Below are 20,760 nucleotides of genomic sequence, written 5' to 3'. Positions count from 1 at the left end.
AATAAATATGGAAGAGGCAGTTCATCACCGTAGAATTCCAACCAGAAAATGGAGAAAGAATGATACAGGATCACAATTTGGCAAACATCTAATAATTGCTACAGGCAAGATTCATAACTCGGAACATGTACTGCATTTGAAAGAAGAAAGAAAAATAGATGGTTGAAAATTTTTAAATATCTTTATAGCACAGTAGGTACTACAAAAAAACCAAAACTACAATCTATGGCTTCCCATCCAGCAGAAGGGCAAACAATTGGTAAAAAACTAAAAGCAAATATCATATTTAATGGTGACATTTCAGAGGCATTTCTGTTAAAGGTGAGACCCACTATTGCCCCAACTATTCAACTTTATACTGCAGGTTCCTAATATGGAAAAATTAATAAACAAGCAGAAAAAAGGGAAGAGAGACAAGTAACTTAAATTTTTAAACAAAATTGTCCTTAACTACAAACACTATAATTATTTACATACAAAATCCAGGAAGATATACAAATATATTTTTCAAATATACTATTCTAATTTTAAATAAGTAATTCAGCAAAATTGCTAGAAACACAATCAACAGGAAAAAATTAAACTTTTCAGAAATATAACCAAATAGAAAATGTAACAAAAAAATATCATTCTCATAACAACAAAAAACATAAAGTATTGAAGAACACATCTAACAAAAGAGGAGCAACACACTTATGGATCTAAAGAATTAAATGAAGAGGTATCCCAAGTTCATAGATAGGAGGACTCAATAAAAGATATAAATTCTTTCTAATTATTCTATGAATTAAATGAAATTCCAATCAAAATCCCAACAGGGTTATTAATGGAATTTGACATCCTGATTCTAAAATGTACATGCAAGAGTAAAGGGTCAAAAATAGCCTAGATAATTTTGAAGAAGAGCCAAATGGGAATATTTCCCTTGACAGGTATCAACATAAACAATAAAGCTATAGCTCTTTTCTTTTTTTGAGGAAGATAAGCCCTGAGCTAACATCTGCTGCCAATCCTCGTCTTTTTGCTGAGGAAGACTGGCCCTGAGCTAACATCCGTGCCCATCTTCCTCTACTTTATACGTGGGATGCCTACCACACCATGGCTTGCTGAGTGGTGCCATGTCCACACCCAGCATCCAAACCGTCGAACCCCGGGCCACCAAAGCGGAACATGCGCACTTAACAACTGCGCCACCAGGCCGGCCCCAACTATAGCTATTAAAACACTGTAGTATCAGTACAAGGACAGACAATAATCCAGTGGAACAAAAGTTTCTATAAAAAGCCACATATGTAGAAACATGATAGAAGCGGCAATAAAACTCAGTGGGATCTCTTTATTGTCTTTGCAACTTTTCTATAAATCAAAAAACATTTTAAAATAAAAAGTTTATTTAAAAAAATTGTTTTAACAAAAAAACAGCCCACTAATTGGGAAAAAATATTTACAAGCTACTTATCGGACAAAGGATTAATATCCATAATATACAAAGAACTCACACAGCTTAACAACAAAAAAACAAACAACCCGATCAAAAAATGGGCAGAGGACATGAACAGACATTTCTCCAAAGAAGATATAAGTATGGCCAAGAGACACATGAAAAGATGTTCATCATCCCTAATCATCAGGGAAATGCAAATCAAAACTACACTAAGGTATCACCTTACACCCGTTAGATTGGCAAAAATATCCAAAACCAAAAGTGACAAATGTTGGAGACGTTGTGGAGAAAAAGGAACCCTCATACACTGTTGGTGGGAATGCAAACTAGTGCAGTCACTATGGAAAACAGTATGGAGATTTCTCAAAAAGTTAAAAATAGAAATACCCTATGACCCAGCTATCCCACTACTGGGTATCTATCCTAAGAACCTGAAATCAGCAATCCCAAGAATCCCATGCACCCCTATGTTCATCGCAGCATTATTTACAATAGCCAAGACGTGGAACCAACCTAAATGCCCAGAAACTGACGACTAGATAAAGAAGATAGGGTATATATACACAATGGAATACTACTCAGTCATAAAAAAGGACCAAATTGTTCCATTCGCATCAACATGGATGGACCTTGAGGGTATTATGTTAAGCGAAATAAGCCAGACAGAGAAAGACGAACTCTATATGACCCCACTTATAGGTGGAAGTTAACATATAGACATGGAGAACCGATCGGTGGTTACCAGGGAAAAGGGGGGTTGGGGGGAGGGCACAAAGGGTGAAGTGGTGTACCCACAACAATACTAACAATAATGTACAACTGAAATCTCACAAGGTTGTAATCTATCACAATCTTAATAAAAAAAATAAAAAGTACTAAAAAAAAATTTGTTTTAAAGCAGTGGGGGAAGGATGGACTATCAGTAAATGCTGAAATAACTGGCTATGCATATGAAAATGAAATTCAGTTCCTAATAAAATAAATAAAAACAAACATTCTAAATAGCTTAAGAGACCTATAAAATATTGAGAAAACACGGGGAAATACTTTTCTATGAAATCATAGTAGGAAAGCACTTCTTAGGATAGAAGGAATACAAATTATAAAGGAAAATATTGATAAATTTAACACATTAAAATAAAATCTAAAGCATTTATATAACAATGAAAAACAAAGTGAGACAGGCTATAACTAGAAGACATCTACAAGTAACGCATTTACAGGAAAATGATTAGCATTCATTTAACTTTCCTGAATATTAATGGAGAAAATAAATGGCACGATTAAAAAAAGGACAAACAATAGACAATGTACAAGAGAACCAAATGGTCCACACATGGATAGATTCTCAACATCACCAGAAACCAGAGAAACGCAAACTAAAATAACTTAAACTCAAAAAATAAAAATAAAAACACAAAATATGTCAGATGTGCAAAATCAATTTGCAAAAATTAAAGTCTAGCAAAGACAATTCTAAGGGCAAAAAGTAGATAAGCAAGGGGGCCGGCCAGGTGGTGCCTCAGTTAAGTTCACACGTTCAGCTCCGGCGGCCGGAGGTTCGCCGGTTCGGATCCTGGGTGCGGACATGGCACCACTTGGCAAGCCATGCTGTGGTAGGCGTCCTACATATAAAGTAGAGGAAGATGGGCACAGATGTTAGCTCAGGGCCAGTCTTCCTCAGCAAAAGGAGGAGGATTGGCAGCAGATGTTAGCTCAGGGCTAATCTTCCTCAAAAAAAAAAGAAAAAGCAGAGAAGCAAAATCTCATGCACTGCTTGGAGGAATCTACACTGAGATAATCACTTTAAAAACAAATTTGGCAAGTAAGGTTTAAAATGCACAAGATTCCTGTACATATTTTACACATGCGCCCTAAGAGTAGGGCCTCCCTACCTTTTGGGCATCATGGCACATACGGAAAACAACAATACTTGTAATAGCACAACTGGAGTAAATGGAAGTGGCTGCACATGGCTAGAGAGGACTTGCCTAGGGATTCTGACTGCCCCCAGACCCAACCAGCTACCCCAAGGGCTGAAGGGGTCAGCATCTCAGATATATCTATAAGCCATTCCCAGGAGACAGTGGCTGGGAAACTCTGTCTTACAGAAACATGCACAAGAACATTCATTACCGTAAGGTTCCTAATAATGAAAAACTGTAAATGACTTATACTTTATGCATAGGGGAATGGATAAATTGTGATCCATTATATAACACCATACAGCAGTTAAAATTAATATGCTAGAGCTATTCTGTCATATAAGAAAATCACAAAAATACAACATTGAGTAAAAACCCAAGTAGTAGAATGATACATACTGTAGTATACAATTATAAGTAAATAAGTAAATTATACAACTAATATTAAGTAAATAAGTAAATTACAATATTAATTGTAATTAACTACAATTAAATTTATTCAAGTGAATAAAATATTCAAAAGAATGATAAAGTTTGCATATATAAACAAATATATGTTATATATAAACACAAACATATAAACTATATATATTGTATCTATATTTACAAATGCACAATGTATATACACATATACATAATAAAAGTATGAACACATACAAAAAAAAGATAGAGAACAACTTCAAAACAGTAGTCATCTCTGGGGTAGAAGACAGGAGAAAGGAATTGAGGAAGCATTCATAGGGGGCTTCAGTTGGACCTGTCATGTTTTATTTATTTAAGATTGGAACCTCAGCTAACATCTGTTGCCAATGTTCCTTTTTTTTTTTAGCTGCTTCTCTCTGAAGCTCCCCAGTACATAGTTGTATATTCTAGTTGCAGGTCCTTCTGGTTGTGCCCTGTGGGACACCCCGTCAGCATGGCCTGATGAGTGGTGCTAGGTCCATGCCCAGGATCAAAAGCAGTGAAACCCTGGGCCGCCAAAGTGGAGCCCATGAACTTAATCACTCGGCCACGGGTCTGGCCCCTAATGTTTTATTTTTTTTAAAACGAGAATCTGAAGCAAATATGGAAAAATATTAAGATTTACTAATCTAGTGGGAAGTACATGGTGATGGTTATATTCATCTCTGATATAGGAATAATGTAATTCATATTTTATAATATGTATTTATAATAAATATATATTAAATAACTGGCCTTGATTCATTTTTACATTTAGGATTATTTGAACTATTAATTCTATTTTGCCTCCCTGGTACATATTCCTCAACTCTACTTTTGCTCATAGAAATCAACAGATGTTTCATAAGACCAAATGCAAGGATACTGTAGGAACAGCTGATTTAAAACTCCAAGGGAGGCCCTTGCCTGAGGACAAAAGAAACTCAAAATGCATCACATAATTTTGGAGGATCAAATCTTCACTATTCTAGACATGTGAGTTCCAAGAAGAGAAACTTCATCTGCTTTTATGTTAGGGTTCATAACTCCCACCCCATGTAGACAGAATCTTTTAAATATCAAATCTGAAATTTTTAAATATCGAGTCTCAGAATAAGACTTTATAAATAAAATGCACGTCAAGAAAATAGCAGCAGAAGAAAAAAAATCAATTAATTTGTGCTCTTTTTAGGTTTTATTGCTTAACCTATGCTGGTACCAAAAAGAAAAGAAGTAAGAAGTCCAGTTTCCTTATAGCTATGTTCACAGCAATCCCAGCAGGAACATGAATGAAATGAATAAAGAAGCCACAAATGAAATGCCTGTGTACCCTGGGAGTAATTGCTCAGTCAAAACGTTCCAAAGGCAGTTTGCCAAATGAAAGAACATACTGGGAATCCTAAAGCTTACACCAACATTTTACTACAATTACTGGCTTTTCTCCACAATTCTCCCATCCTTCTATACAAGTTAAAGTTGAATTACTACATCTAAATTAGACACAGTTTCCCTGTACATTATAAAATACCGTGACTGATGAGAATAGGAGAAAGGCTTGCAAAATACATCTCTCAAATATTTAGAGTGGGAACAGCATAAGGCCAGGCTCCAACAGTTACCATCTTGGTTGAACCTGGACCAATTACCCAACCTCTCTGGATTCAACATTCATATTTGTAGAATGAGCTTTAAAAATAATACCTGATTAGTACACTCTTTGACACCGAACTTAAAAGGAGCTTTTTGAATACCATGTCTTCTCAGACGAGGGAAGAAGAAAAAATAAACAAGTGGGAGTTCATCAGACTAAAGAGCTTCTGCAAGGGAAAAGAAACTAGGATCAAAACAAAAAGACAACCCAACAGTTGGGAGAAAATATTTGCAAACCATATATCTGACAATGGGTTAATATCCATAATATATAAGGAACTCACACAACTGAACAACAAAAAAACAAACAGCCTGATTGAAAAATGGGCAGAGGATGTCAACAGACATTTTTCCAAAGAAGATATACAGATGGCCAATAAACACATGAAACGATGTTCAACATCACTAATCATCAGGGAAACGCAAATCAAAACTACACCAAGATAGCACCTTACACCTGTTAAAATGGTTATCATCATTAAAACTAAAAATAATAAATGTTGGAGAGGGTGTGAAGAAAAGGGAACTCTCATACACTGCTGGTGGGAATGCGAACTGGTGCAGCCACTAAGGAAAACAGTATAGAGATTCCTCAAAAAACTAAAAAGAGAATTACCATATGACCCAGCTATCCCACTACTGGGTATCTACCCAAACAACTTGAAATCAACAATCCAAAGTAACATATGCACCCCTATGTTCGGTGCAACACTATTCACGATAGCCAAGACATGGAAACAATCCAAGTGCCCAGTGACTGATGATTGGACAAAGAAGATGTGGTGTATATATACATGCAATGGAATACTACTCAGCCAGAAAAAAGACAAAATCATCCCATTTGCAACAACATGGATGGACCTGGAGGGAATTATGCTAAGCAAAATAAGCCAGACTGAGAAAGACAAACATCAGATGATTTCACTTGTATGTGGATATGAATACGAACAAACACACGGACAAAGAAAACAGTTTAGTGGTTACCAGGAGAAGGGGAGTAGACACGGGGTGAGCGGGGCACTCATGTGGTGACAGACGAGAAATAACGTACAACTGAAATTTCACAATGATGTAAACTATTATGAACTCAATAAAAAGCTAAAAAAATTAAAATAATAATAATATCTGATTAACTAGAAAATACAAGCAGTTTTTCATATATTTACTAGCAGGGGTTTCCTCACATACAAACTGCCTAATCATATTTTCACCTATTTTTCTACTAGCTTGTTTTATTGATTTATAGGGCTTCTTTATATATTCTGGAAACTTAACCTCTGTACAAAAATGCAAATCTTTCCATGCATATGGACTCTTCTGGGAACTGACCATTATTTGCCCAGTACTTTATTATGCCATTTCTTTTCTTCATTAATACGTAGAAAAGGTAAATGAATACGAATCATTTTTCTGTTAATGGTTTGCTTGCTTCTGCCACACTGTGCCTTGATTTTGCAATTACGTGTTTTATTTTTTAATTAGATGATGCATATACACAATTCTATACTTTTATAACTTAAAAATTTGACAACATATTTAACTATGATAGACATAAATATAATCATCATGATAATGACAATAGTACCTGCCCTAGCCACCTCATAGGACTGTTTCCTCAGTTGAATGATGTAACATATTTTGCAAACTCTAATATGTAAACCATAATAGAAAATCTCTCACAGAAAAGTCACAAGGCTACTTCTAAATAAGACATTTGAAAAATGACTCATTTGCAAGCAATCGAAATTCTCGTTTAATTAATAATAATCTGCAAGTTCTCAGGAATCACCTCCAACCTTAATTTATGGCACCCCAGTGGGAGATCGGTTCTGCCCAGGGATTCCCTATTGGAACTTTCTCTATAAACATGTCAGTTCTAATGGATTACACCCTCAATCCCACTATTTCACAAGATGAGAGGGGCACTTTAAAAGCCCATGTTAAATTCCCTGCTGAAAATGACTATTACTTTCTAGGCTGACTTGCAGAGCACTTCACAAATAGACCCTTAGGACTTACTGTTCATTATTAAAAATAAGACAAAATGTCTGCCCTTTATTATATTTCATCAACCCTACACTTTTATAAGTATTTAGTAACATTTTCTGCAGGATAATTTACATCTTCCTCATTTACACAATCCCCTTTAATAATGTGACCCAGATTAATACAGTTCCAAAGACTAAAACTGCGATTTAAAAAGACCATGCATAATTTCAAGAAAGTCAAATTTTTACACATTGGTTCCTAAAGATAACTTAAGTCAGAAATTAGGCAGTGCAGAGAGTGATAAGCTGAACAATGGTCCCCAAAGAGATCCCTGTCCTAATCCCCAGAATCTGAATGTTAACCTTGCATGGCAAAGAAGACTTTGCAGCTGGGATTAAGGTTAAGGACCTTGAGATGGGGAGATTATCCTGAATTATCCCAGGGGGATCCTTCTAATCTCATGAGCCCTTAAAAGAGGAAGAAGGAGGTAGAAGAGTGGGTCAGAGAAATGTAACGTGAGACGGATGTGACCCACCGTCTCTGGTTGTGAGGGTGGAGGAAGAGAACCCTGAGTCAAGGAAAGCAGTAGCCTCCAGGAGCAGGAAAAGGCACAGAAATGGATTCTCTGTAGAGCCTCCAGAAAGGAACACAGCCCTGCCAACACCTTGATTTTAGCACACTGAGCCCCACATTGGACTTCTAACCTACCACACCCTAAGATGATAAATTTATGTTGTAGAAATTTGTTGTGGCAGCAACCAAAAACTAATCCCAGAGCACACCTAGCTCATTTGCAGGAAATAAAGCAGTTAGAAGCACATACTCTGGAACCCAGCTCCTGACTTGAACTCACAGCTCTACTACTTGTCAGCTGTGTCAAGTTAAACCAATTATTAACTTCCTTAAGGCTTGGTTTTCTCATCTGTAAAACAGGGTTAACAGTAGTATCTATCTCATAAGATTGTTGAAAGACTAAATGAATTAATTCATGTAAAGCACTTAAAATACTGTTTCACAGGGGCCGGCCCAGTGGTGTAGTGGTTAAGTTCGCACACTCTGCTTCAGTGGCCCAGGGTTCCCTGGTTCGGATCCCAAGCACAGACTTATGCACCACTTATCAAGCCACACTGTGGCAGGTGTCCCACATATAAAGTAGAGGAAGATGGGCACAGATGTTAGCTCAGGGTCAGTCTTCCTCAGCAAAAAGAGGAGGATTGGTGGCAGATGTTAGTGATGTGGATTAAGGCTGCCCCAGGTAGAGAAGCCCAAGGTGACCTGGCCTACATGCCGAACTATATGACCCGGTGGATTTTTATGGTATGAATTAGGGCTGCCCCAGGGAGAGAAGCCCAGGGCATCCTCACCTACATGCCGATCTATATGACCAGATTTGTATCTAAAGTTATATGACCGCACAATAACCAGACCCCATCTGCACTGAAATCATTTAATGACTTTTTACATCATCTTTTCTTTTTCCAGTAACAATAAGTCAGGTACCCATGCCTTATAAATTTAGCCCTAACCCTCAACTCAGGGCAGCAGCAGGAGCTCTGACTGCCCATGGGTCCTGTCCCCATGCCTGCAGCTCTTCACTGCCCATGGGTCCTGTCCCATGCTATTCTGTACTATTCTCCAAATAAAAGAGCACCACTGCCAGACCTTGAGAGTCCAAGAAATCTTTCTTTCGACTCCTCGGCTCACCGACCCCGCATCATTAGCTCAGGGCTAAGCTTCCTCAACAACAAAAGAAAAAACGTTGTTTCACAGACAGAAAGCACTAAACACATCCTAACTACTGCTATTGTTGATTTTAATAAATAATGTTTTAACTACCTTCTTTTCCAGTCACCCACAGAGAAACCACAAGATCAACAGTCTTCAAAAGAAAGAAATGAGCCCTTCCAAAAATGAAAGGTTTCTCCACATATCTACAAGCAGTCTCCAAAATGGTCCCAGCTCCACTGAATTACCACGCGGTTCTTCAAGAGTCATTCCTGATAATGAAGGAACAGATGCCAAAGTCACAGTGTCACCATGAACTCCACTAAGTGACAAACGCTAACTACAGGGCCTGACAGAAAAAGTGCCCATCAAAGAGTAAGAGCTGCTTTATTAAAAATAATAGATGTAGCAAAATTAGTTTCTGCTGAAATTTGCAATAATTGGCATTTTTCTAGTTATTTGGTATTTATACAGCACTTTTCATTTGCAAAACGCCTACCCTATCATTTCTTCATAAACAATTAAAATTTTTATTTTACTTGGCCACTGAGTTGGCAACATTTACATAAATCGGTACAACCAGGCTAAGCAAGGTTTATTCACATTAAAAAAACACAAAGATACAACAATTGGTAATTTCCACAAAACGTAGAAGTAAAATTCAAAAGTATAAATATATATTCTATTTCTTAATTCCACACTCTATACCAGCTCAAAGCAGTGTCAAAACTCAAAGAATAACAACACAATCTCAGATAGAGGGAGAAAACAAAACCTTTTAACTCCAGGAAGAGGCATCAGTACAAACGTTTGTAAAGTGTCATAAAAAAAAATGTGTTTGGGTTTTTGTTTTTGTTTTGTTTTGTTTACAAAATCAGTAACTAAGCAGACTAACAGAAAAATGTATTATAAAATAATTCCTACACTTTTCCTATAGTAAAAGCAATAAAATTCACAATTCCAAGCCTGAATAAATCTAAAATTTAATTACATGATATTTTTAAAGGTAATTAAACATGCCCCAGCAACAATATATTGTTAGGCTCTCAAAAGAAACACTTCCAATTAGTTACATAAAATGTATAGACTGACTCCAAATTATTTTTCTATCTTTTCATTATTTCAAGCTCTGCAGGACTACAGAACTAGTAAGAACTATAAGAACTAATTTTTATCTGAAAAGCCAATGATAATCAACATTACTATTTCTTTAAAAGGCATTGAGGATTTTGGCTGTCACACGAAGGCACCTGCAGGGCCTCCCACAAAGACATCCAGTTCCCTTCTCCCCAACCCAAAGCTACAAGGCAGAGCAGCTCTTCGCAGAGCCCCAGAAGTTCTCTGAGCCCAGATGAGTCGAGCCCTCTGAAAAGGCAGGTCTGAGCCATTCCAGAAGAAATCCCCTAAATCATTGCATCCGTATTCAAAGTACATCCTCCCTCACTCAACTTTAAATATAGGCCAAAATGACTCTCCTTTGTCTTATGCAACAGGATATTAGGTAGCCCAAGAAGAAATGTGATTACTTTGTAGATATGTCCTCAAAGTACGTTCTGCATGTGTATGTATTTGTGTGTGTGTACACGCGTGTGCAGGCATATACTGGACATGTAGAGGCCACTGGAAGATACAAGTAATCAGGATATAGAACAGAGGCCATACACTCAAAAGCTCTCAAAGACCAGACAGGGAATGTAATATTTGAAGCAGCTGGGTAAAAGCTACCAGGAGCAATAGAGGTTATGGCAAAAAAGAAAATACACTATCAAAAAGCATTCAAATTCAACTTTAGAGAAACAAACAGTGCTGGTCAAATAAAACACATCATCTATAGCTGGAGTCAGCAGGCAGGCCAGACTCAGCTGCCAGTCTTCAACCTTGATAATGCAACAGGCCCAACCAATCATCTTCTATCTTATTTCCTCTGAGGGTGGCAAAGGGTCATCACAGGCTCCAGGCACCAACCTCAGGACCTCACTCCCCCGACCCGACAGGCTCCCTGGGGCTTTTCCTAGGAACAATAGAAACTAAAAAGCAGTTAGTGGCTGAAGATTTAAATACTTACCACTGGAGCTTCCAGGAGTAGAATACTGCGAGGTTTCAAGGAATTTTCGAGGAGTAGGAAGGTTTGTAACATCAATCAGAGGAACAGGAGAAGCATCTTTCACAAGGGAACTGAAGGGGAAAAGTAGCAGCAGTTATTTACCACTTACTCCAAAACCAACCTAAGTCCCACTACATGCCTGGCCCTTATTACTTTCGTTTTGCCTTGAGCCCTCATTACACCGTGACTTCAAATATCTCCCAAGTATATTTCCAGTAAAGTGGTGATTGTTGCAATATATAAAGATGTATTCTAAAGGTCCCATGTATTTAAATTTTTGTCTTTTCATTTCAATGCTGGATTTAAAAAAATTAGTGTAAGTATGTTCTGGATCATCTGAATGACCATCTTATAATGAAATTATGCCATGCAATTTCAATACCCTCCTTTATTTCTATATTAAAATTAATTTATCAGCAAAGAAAGGTCAAATGGCACATCATAACTGAATGAAGGTTTAACAATGGTTAGCCTAATTTAACTTGTGTTTTTCAAGTTGGAGTTTTTTGACATATTCTGGGAGTTCATTACATTTAATTTTCTTTAAAAGGGGTTCATAAATTTCATAAAGTTGAGAAACACTACAATAAAAGATGATTTAAGGAATCTTAAACAGGTTAATTCAGTATTTCGTTACCCATTTCAGCTTTTCCAAAAAGGCCTTGCCCCTCATAATGATTAACTTGAGAGTTTTCAAAATAATTTTAAATAACACAAAGATTATAAAAAAACAATTAAATTTTCAAGTTAATTCCCATTTACAGGCATCTGTTAAATGTAAGAATATAGGCAATGCCAAGGCGAGTTAACACCTGAGCCCTACCCTCAAGAAAGTGAATCATCTAATCATATTGTATCTAAAACAGAAAAGCTTCTCTAAGTCCCAAGGGTAGAGAGGTCAAAACCATAGTTCTCACCTCTTTCCAGTTCCAATAAACATCAGTAGTCGTGGCCACCCATGGAAGTGATTCTCAAAGTGGGTTGTAAAGGAAGGGCAGGCAAAGGGGGAGCAGGGACAAGACCACACCTGCAGGAAGACTTTCTCCAAATGAGATTGAAGAACGTGTGTGATTTTGAACATCTGCCCCTCCACAGTAACATAACCCCATCTCCCTTCCACACCCCTTTTGGAACCAAAGTGCGAGGAATGTGTGTATTTTTAAACTAATAAAAAAAATAAACATAATCTTTCAGAAAACTTTGAAAAACAAACTTTAAGTTAAAGGGCAAAATTATCACTTAAGGTATTATTTTTATCTCATGCTGATGATGTGTGAGCGATTGTTCTAGGCTGTGAGAATAACTATGACCGTCATTAACTTCTCCCTTTTCACTTCTTATAGAGAAGGGGGAATCATTACACAAACAAGTCTTGAGCATCTGTTACGTGCTTGGCACTGCGCTCAGCGCTGAGGATCCAAATATGACTAAGATACGAGCTAAACAAAACGTAGCACATTTCCAATTGCTGGAATGACTTGCAGACTAATGTGAAACCTCAAGTGAAGTATAAGATATAAAAGTAACAGAAATAGCATTTACCAGGGACTGAACCAAGAATAGTTAGTTCCAATAACTCTTTTCCTCCAACATAAAGCTCTAAGTTCCTATTTGCCTAAACTATCTTAAGATAATCCAATGGTGCCTTCAAATCCACTGACTTGTCACAACAGTTTTCTAGTTATGAAATCAATTAGATCAGAGATCTATCCACTCATCTTTTACATACTGACTCCTGTTGTCTTCTCATTTTTTCCTCTCAGCTACCTCATCCTCTTTTACCTGTCTTTTACTCACAATTAGAAAACCAGCTCTACGCACCTCCCTAGCCTCTAGATACAAATGCCCAGAGAGACAAAGAATGGTCACCGATGTTTACAGTGCTGCTACTGAGTAAGTGAGAAAAAATTAATTTCAATTTTAAACGATAGTAAAAATAGTAAATTTTATAAATATTTCCATAATAAAAGTAGAGGAGTTATTTTTAAAGCACTGGTAAATGAAGGTATCAGCAGGAAAATTCAGGTGTACAGCTGGAATACTGCCTGCCAAGCCTACAAATGAGGGAGCACAGTTAGCGCATATGTGTGCGCACAGTAATATGTATATATATGTGAGTATAATACACACTTATATAAACACAGATGTGCACATGATTCACTTTAGGTTAAAACCTACAATTATTTTCTCAGTTTGAACCTCAAAATATATTTCAGTTAAATAAAGGGTGATAAACAGCTTGCCATTTTAACTTTGAAAAACATAACCTGCTGACTTTATTATCAGAGCCAGAAGGGCCCTCAAACTCCATCAATAAACTTTTAGAAAGTCAATTTACCGCAAAACTATTTTCATAGACTCATCTCTCTAAAATTTCCCCTTGGGCTTCAATTTTCTCCTTTGTGAACACTAAGCCAAAGGCAAGTAACTCTGGAAATGGCTTTTGGTTTTTCTCTTGTTCTTTTATGAAAAGAGTCTCAAGAGTTCAAGGGAAAGGAGGCACACCCACTCATTTAGTTACTGCAGACATTAAGCTCAAAAGAAGGGAGGTGCTACCAGAAAATATCACATTTAAGTAGGATGTACCTCAGTTTCCATTTCAGAAGAGGAAAAAAAGGCCTGTTCTCCCCATACCTCTGAGATGAAGTTGAGAAAGAATTATTATCCTTAAAGGGTTTTGAATCTCTCAGAGGAGGTATTATTGAAAAAATAAAATCAAAATTAGATTGTTCTTTCCAAATTTCTAATTAATATGAATGCTCTGAAATCTGCTTTATTTTGAAAGAAATATTGATAGAAGTTAGTTTTCTTTTCAAATACATATGATTACAAATTTTTCATGTATTCAGAATCATTCATTGCGGAGTTGAAAAAGACAACTCATGTCCATCAAATCCTTCCCAGTATGAGACAGTCCCCTAAAATTACTAATTGTGTATTGTGATTGAATGTGGTTTGCTGTTTAATAAGCATGTGGTGGCAGAGAGGAAAACTATAAAGCAAATTAAACTACACCAAAAACAACCACCTCTACTACCATAACCCCAAGGACTTTCTGGCTGTTAACCATCCATACAACTAGTAAAGATCTACTTCTAAATGTGTTTGATTTCAGTATTTCAAGTCATGAAAAGTTCGAGGGCGTTTTTTTTTTAAAGAAGAAGGCGTAAAAGTGCTAACAGCTTATTAAACATTTGCTTTTTAATTAGAATTTATTTCTGTTCCTTCACTTGCAATAAATATGTCCAACTATGTCCAAAATTTATAGCAGCAGCTCATTTGGATGATCTTACTGTCAAACTAAAACCTGACAGAGGTGAGTTGAACTTTAAGTTGTAAATCTGGTAACTGCCATAGTCTCCTCTATAACCCCAACAGCTGGCACAGTATGTATCAAAGAGCAAGTGCTCGCAAAAATTTGTTAAATCAAACTGAGCTGAGAAATATCTGTCAAAGATGATATGCCCTTAGTCAGAAAATTTAACTGAATAATGAAACAGGAATGGCTGGCATAGTAATTCTTATAGTTCTAAGATCTGCCTGAACATACAGAAAGAATAATGAATGATTCAGAGAGCGGAGAAGTCAAAAAGAGTCATGGTCTCAAATGCTAGACCAAGAGTGAAGACGTAATATGTACCAAATAAAGTGAAGCTAAAATCTAAGCAAAGAGGAAAAAACGAAAAAGAACTGAAAGATAAAAACAAAACAGACACATATAAAAAAGAAAAAAAAATTAAAGACAAAATAGTTACAGAGCAAATAATAAAATGGGATCAAGGTCACTCTGTACACACTCAAATACGGACACCAAAACCCATGGATGTGAAATTGACTCCTCCATGAGCTAGAGAGTATCCAAGGAAGCAAGGCCAAATCAAGTATTAACCCAGGATGCATGCAATAAGTAAAAGAATTAACTATTTTTTAGATAACTTCTTATTGATTTTATCTGACTATAAAGGTATTATAGGTTCTTTTGTGATAATATAAATAAAAATAACCTACTAATATAATTTTGATGTAATGCCCTCCAAAACATTTTACAGAAAGGAGTCTCCGTCTGTCCATCTATCTCTGCCCTCCCCTCACACACACATACATACATACCAGAAAAATGGACACATGCTCTTTTTTCAACATTCTTTGGATCATCCTGTATAGAACTCTAAATCCTAGTTTTTCCCTTCAACAGTAAACATTTTGACATTTCATTAAAAATAATTTTCAAAAGCATCATCAATCATTATATTATTCAAGTAATAATACAGGCCAATGATGAATGCATTCACAGTGCAGAGGGTATGAAGTAAGTCCTTCTTTCCTATTCCCAACCCCTCATTTCCATTTCCCATAGGTAATTCCTTTTATCAGTGTTTCACCATTATCCTTCCAGGAATTTTTTATACACATACAAATATTTATATCTATATATAAAAGCTACATATTTAAATATATATCCTTTCGATTCTTACACAAACAGGTTAATGCAGTATATCCTGTTTTTCAACTTGCTTTTTTGGGCCCAAGAATGCATCTTAAAAATCTTTCCCTATCACCACAAAGAGATCTTTCTCATAGATTTTAAGGTCTAGTATTACATGGCATAGATATACCATAATTCACTGAACCATACTCCTCTTGATGAACTTTGAAGTTATGTATTTAGTTGGGAATAGAGCCACCAGGAACAAAATAAAGGTTGTCATTAAAAATGAAGAAGAGGAGAATGGATATTGGGTGGGTAAAGGACTATCTCTGTCACAGCAGATAACGTAATTTTTTTTTTTTTTAAATTGGCACCTGAGCTAACAACTGTTGCCAATCTTTTTTTTTTTTTTTTTCTGCTTTATCTCCCCAAACCACCCCATACACAGTCGTATATCTTAGTTGTGGGTCCTTCTAGTTGTGGCATGTGGGACGCCGCCTCAACGTGGCCTGACGAGCAGTGCCATGTCCGCGCCCAGGATCCGAACCCTGGGCCGCCACAGCGGAGCACGCAAACTTAACCACTCAGCCACAGGGCCGGCCCCAGATAATGTAATTTTTCATAACATAAATTTTCTTCCTCCCTGTTCTTAGAGAATTTGTTTTTGAAATTCATAAAAATTTCCTGATCACCTCTGAGAGTAAGTTTTTTTTTAATTAATTTTACCTTGAATCATTTTAATTTGCAGACCAAGGTCTTCTTTTCTGTTTAAGTAGGTTTCTTTATTTACACTATAATTATTGCTTCTGTTCCCCTTTGTATTAGTTTGCTACGGCTGCCATAACACAGTACCATAGACTCAGTGGCTTAAACAACAAGTTTATTTCCTCACAGTTCTGGAGGCTAGATATCCAAGATCAAGCTATTGGCAGGGCTGATTTCTTCTGAGGCCTCTCTCCTTCGCTTGTAGATGGCCATCCTATCACTATCTCTTCACACAGTCTTTCCTCTGTCGGGGGCTGTCAAAACTTCTTCTTTTTATATAGACACCAGTCTTATTGGATTTAGGCCCCTCTAATGACCTCTTTTTAACTTATTTAATTCTTCAAAAGACCCTATCTCCAAACATAGTCATATTCTGAGGTACTGGGAGTCAGGACTTCAATATATCGGGGACACAATTCAGCCCATAAACTATGATTTTAATGTCATTCTGTGGAATACCTAAAATCATTGGATTGATCACTATTGTCCATCTTTCATATCTCCTATCGTTTTTTCATCATCTTGTCTTTTTCCTCTTCTTGACAAGAAAATTTATCCCTCCACATCACTGATTCAATTCTTCTAATACTTCAAACAAAGACTTAAATTTCCCTACTTTATTTTGGTTTTCCTTAATTTGGTTCAGCATATGCTTGCTGAAAATCTCAGTAATGTTCAATAATAAGCACATATTTTGGTAGTTGGCTGATCCAGACTAGGCAGCTCAGCTGATCTTGGCTTGGTTCCACATGTCTCTCATCCTCCTCCTCCTGGGACCAACACCATCATGGCAACGGCAGAGGCATGAGAAGCCATGCCCATGGGCATAAGCACTTTTCAAGACCCTCCTTGTGTCACATGTGCTAATGATGGGCAAAGCAAGAGCACAAAAATCAACATACTTCTCCCACTAAAGTAGAGGGGGATGGAGTGATCATTTTCAACAATACTCTAACCTACTTCTACCTATATCATCTTGCATCTTTTGAGAAACCTCAAGCTTTAGTCTCCTAAATTTTTCTTGTTTTGCTTTACAAAATTTTCTTTCATATAAATGCTCTTCCCTGAGACCTCAAGGTAATTCTCACTTTCCCTTATGCTAAAAGATATTTTCACAGGACCCAGAGTGATTTTTTTTTTAATCCTTGCATGGGAACAAATCTATTCGGACCTTTTCATTTACCATCAGACACTGTGGAAGGAATCTCCTTAGCACTGCCCTCACCGACCACTTTACTCTCTGCTTAGGTACTGAGAGCTATTCTATTCAGATCCAGTCTTGAAGTGAAGTCTCAGGTACATGACCCTTAGCTCAATTTGCGTGCCTGGCAGAAGTTTGCCTAGTGCCCATCTGCAGAAAAGAGATAGAAACTCCTCTTTCTCTGTCAGAGTCACTGACTAAACTGAAGCATCACACACAAAGTTGGCAATTTTTGTTTGAACGAGATAGGACTTGAAAGACTTCATTCCCAGCATACACTGCTTCCAGTGCTCCTCTTGTCTATAGCTAGATAAAAAATATGAAGACATGTACTTCAGTAGATAGTGCTAAACTCTGAAAAGATGTTACGGCTATGTTAAAGGAATGTTGGAAGGACACATAACATGCACAGCTATCAGATACATGTTAATAACTGCAATGTTCTACTGTCTTAAGATCTATCTTACTCTCTACCAAGTCTACACTAACCTAATGAATTTCTTGAGTCCACCCAGGCCCTTAAATATAGGACTACACTACAACCAGCCCAGGGATAAAAGAAAAGTGTTCTCTCCTGAACTATTCCAGAAAGAGAGTTATCTAAAGCTGAACACAACCCTAAGAAACAAAGAATCTTATAACTTCAGTTTATACATTTATATTTCTTAATTAGACTGACTTCACTGTCCAAGGATTTTTTTCACTTCCTTCTGAGCTATACCAGAGTATTGCTGATATAGGATATTAAAGGCCCACAGTAAATGTTCCTTATGTATCTGTACATAAGAGGACCATAATAAATGTAAAATGAAAGAATGAACAAACTTTGAATGTCAGCCTTTTAGAACATGGAGTATTTACTATTATAAAACCATCTTATAGTTTCAGAGACAGTAAGTTAAAAAGAAAAGTAAGAAAAAACTACAACAATATTCTGGGAAAGAAAGAATTTTCCTTACATACTACATTGCCACAAAGCACTGTAGCAAAGAGCCTCTGTAACCGACCTCATCCCCCCTTTGTCCTTGCTGCGCTGCGTAACTCGGCTCGTAGACTTGATGTACAGGTGTCGGTGCAGTTCGTCTATGAGAACCAAGTGGAGGTTCATCTTCTTGCTGTGAAGCTCCAACCTAAGGTCACTCAGTCCTTCCACTTGAAGCAGGGGACCCTCCAAAGACTCAACTGCTGACACCTGAAAAGGGGGAAAAAAGAAAGACAATTAAGCATGATAACTAAATAATCCAGCAATATTAGAAATAAGAAAGACTTTTTTAAAAGGTACTGTAGGGGAAGGCAAAAGGGGTAAAGGGGCATATATGTCTGGTGACAGATGGAAACTAGACTTTTGGTGGTGAACACAATGCAGTCTATACAGAAGCCGAAATATAATGATATACGCTGGAAATTTACACAGTTATAAACCAATGTGACCTAAATAAAATATTTTTAAAAGCCAGATAGAAATAAACAATTTTTTAAAAGTTGCTGTCTGTCAAAAGGGAGTTATGAGAACCTTATCAGCACACATCACCCTCTGCAGAGTATAATGTGGATAGGCCTAGTTCTGCCCTTGAGGGGTTTAACATCTGAGACAGAATTCCGAAGACGATAATTTGAGAAAGATAAACCTGAAGGCATGTAAAGCACCACCACAAAGCTGTACGTACTATTTATTCCCACACACATTGCCTATCTATGGACACATGTAACATGATCTTCCCAATTAAATGATATCATTCATATTTTCACAAGAACTCCATGTAATAATGGCTTAAAGAAACTTTTAGTCAAGGCTAGCCTTTTAAGATTAAGACTAAATAAAAAAGCACCATAAATTTTTTAATAAGTGCTTCTCACAATGGTCATGAGTTAGAGCTTAGTTAGCTTAAGTCTACATCTGTGTCTATATAGTCAGTCTCTCTCTCGCTCTCTTGTATACAGACACACGCACAAGTAAATGCAATTTTTACATGAATGCTCCAAGCAGACGATAGCAGCCATCCCCTCTCCTTGGCCTGATCCATTGTGACAGAAGAAAAGGGATCTGAATGGTGAACAGAAGAACAACTATGGAAAGGGAGACACTCCCGGTGTATAGTGCAACTGGGGAGTTTTTAAGACGAAAACGATTGGACGAATAAAATTGGTGTAGGAATGCCTACAACAAATGGAGAAGATGAGGGGCTCAGGGAACCTGGAGCAACTCACTCTGAAATCAAAGTGATAACTGTAAAGAAAAAAAAAAGACAGCACAGGTGATATCCCATTTATCCATGTATATAAAATTCTATATATGTCTTTCTATATGTATAAGGATTTTGTATATTTTGGAAGAAAAAAACTTGAAGTGAAGAGTATTCTCTAGGTACTAGTCCTTGGGGAAAAACAATAGGGGGGAGAGAGAAACACAAAGAATGCAAAATATATATACAATAATAATAAAGATGACTGTAAGCTGAACTCAGAGGGAAAAGAGCACTACCACGCTCCCTAAAAGAATTAATGTGCTATGAGTATTACCTGCTTAGGTTATACTTCTAAATACTCCAAATATGTACAGATGAAGGCAATAACTAATACTACTTCAGGGTAAAAACATTAAATGTAATTATGGATATAAACATGCTCCTAAAAAATAAAGCATTTATACAAAAGCAATAGATAATGAAAGGCATGAAACATACCAGCAATCAAAAATGCTGATCACAGATCTACACCAGTATAAGGTTGTGGACAGTGAAATAAAGAGAGCTTGGCGGCTGTCAAATACAAACTGGCCTGAGATGGGGAGGAAAACGCAATGGCTTACCCACAAACATCACTTGTTTCATGATATGCTATAATCAAATGTCAGGAGCAAATAAGTTTCCTTAAGTTAGCCAAGAAAGAATCAAAGAATGAAAGAGTGACAACCCCTGGGCCAGTTCTGCCCTCCGAAGCCTGCCAGTTCATTTTTACGCTGAGTGGCAACTGCCCCTGCTACAAGAGCCGCTGGGCCCCATACAAGCTGCCAGCAATTCCAAATGGAAAGGCAGTCTCACAAAATGACCAAAGTGTCCCCCAGGATGAAAAACAACAACAAATTCA

At 37.0% G+C, this 20,760-nt stretch overlaps 1 protein-coding gene across 6 annotated transcripts in view; it reads right to left on the bottom strand.

Annotated features, from left to right (window-relative positions):
- The window catches only part of EXOC4 (exocyst complex component 4), a 738,285-nt gene that overhangs the window by 667,349 nt on the left and 50,176 nt on the right, over positions 1-20,760 (bottom strand). For all 6 annotated transcript variants that reach the window (XR_011438236.1, XM_023640178.2, XM_005609413.4 and 3 more), the window contains exons 4-5: positions 18,681-18,865; positions 11,240-11,349 (exon numbers count right to left, since the gene is read on the bottom strand). Coding sequence is in view for 5 of the 6 variants with exons in the window: in XM_023640178.2 (XP_023495946.2) it covers positions 11,240-11,349; positions 18,681-18,865 (295 nt within the window). In the remaining variant the exon portion in view is untranslated. The remainder of the gene's footprint in view (positions 1-11,239; positions 11,350-18,680; positions 18,866-20,760) is intronic.

This window comes from Equus caballus, chromosome 4 (genome assembly GCF_041296265.1).
Source record: "Equus caballus isolate H_3958 breed thoroughbred chromosome 4, TB-T2T, whole genome shotgun sequence".
In the NCBI taxonomy this organism is placed as follows: Eukaryota; Metazoa; Chordata; class Mammalia; order Perissodactyla; family Equidae; genus Equus; species Equus caballus.
This window is presented reverse-complemented; position numbering and strand designations above follow the sequence as displayed.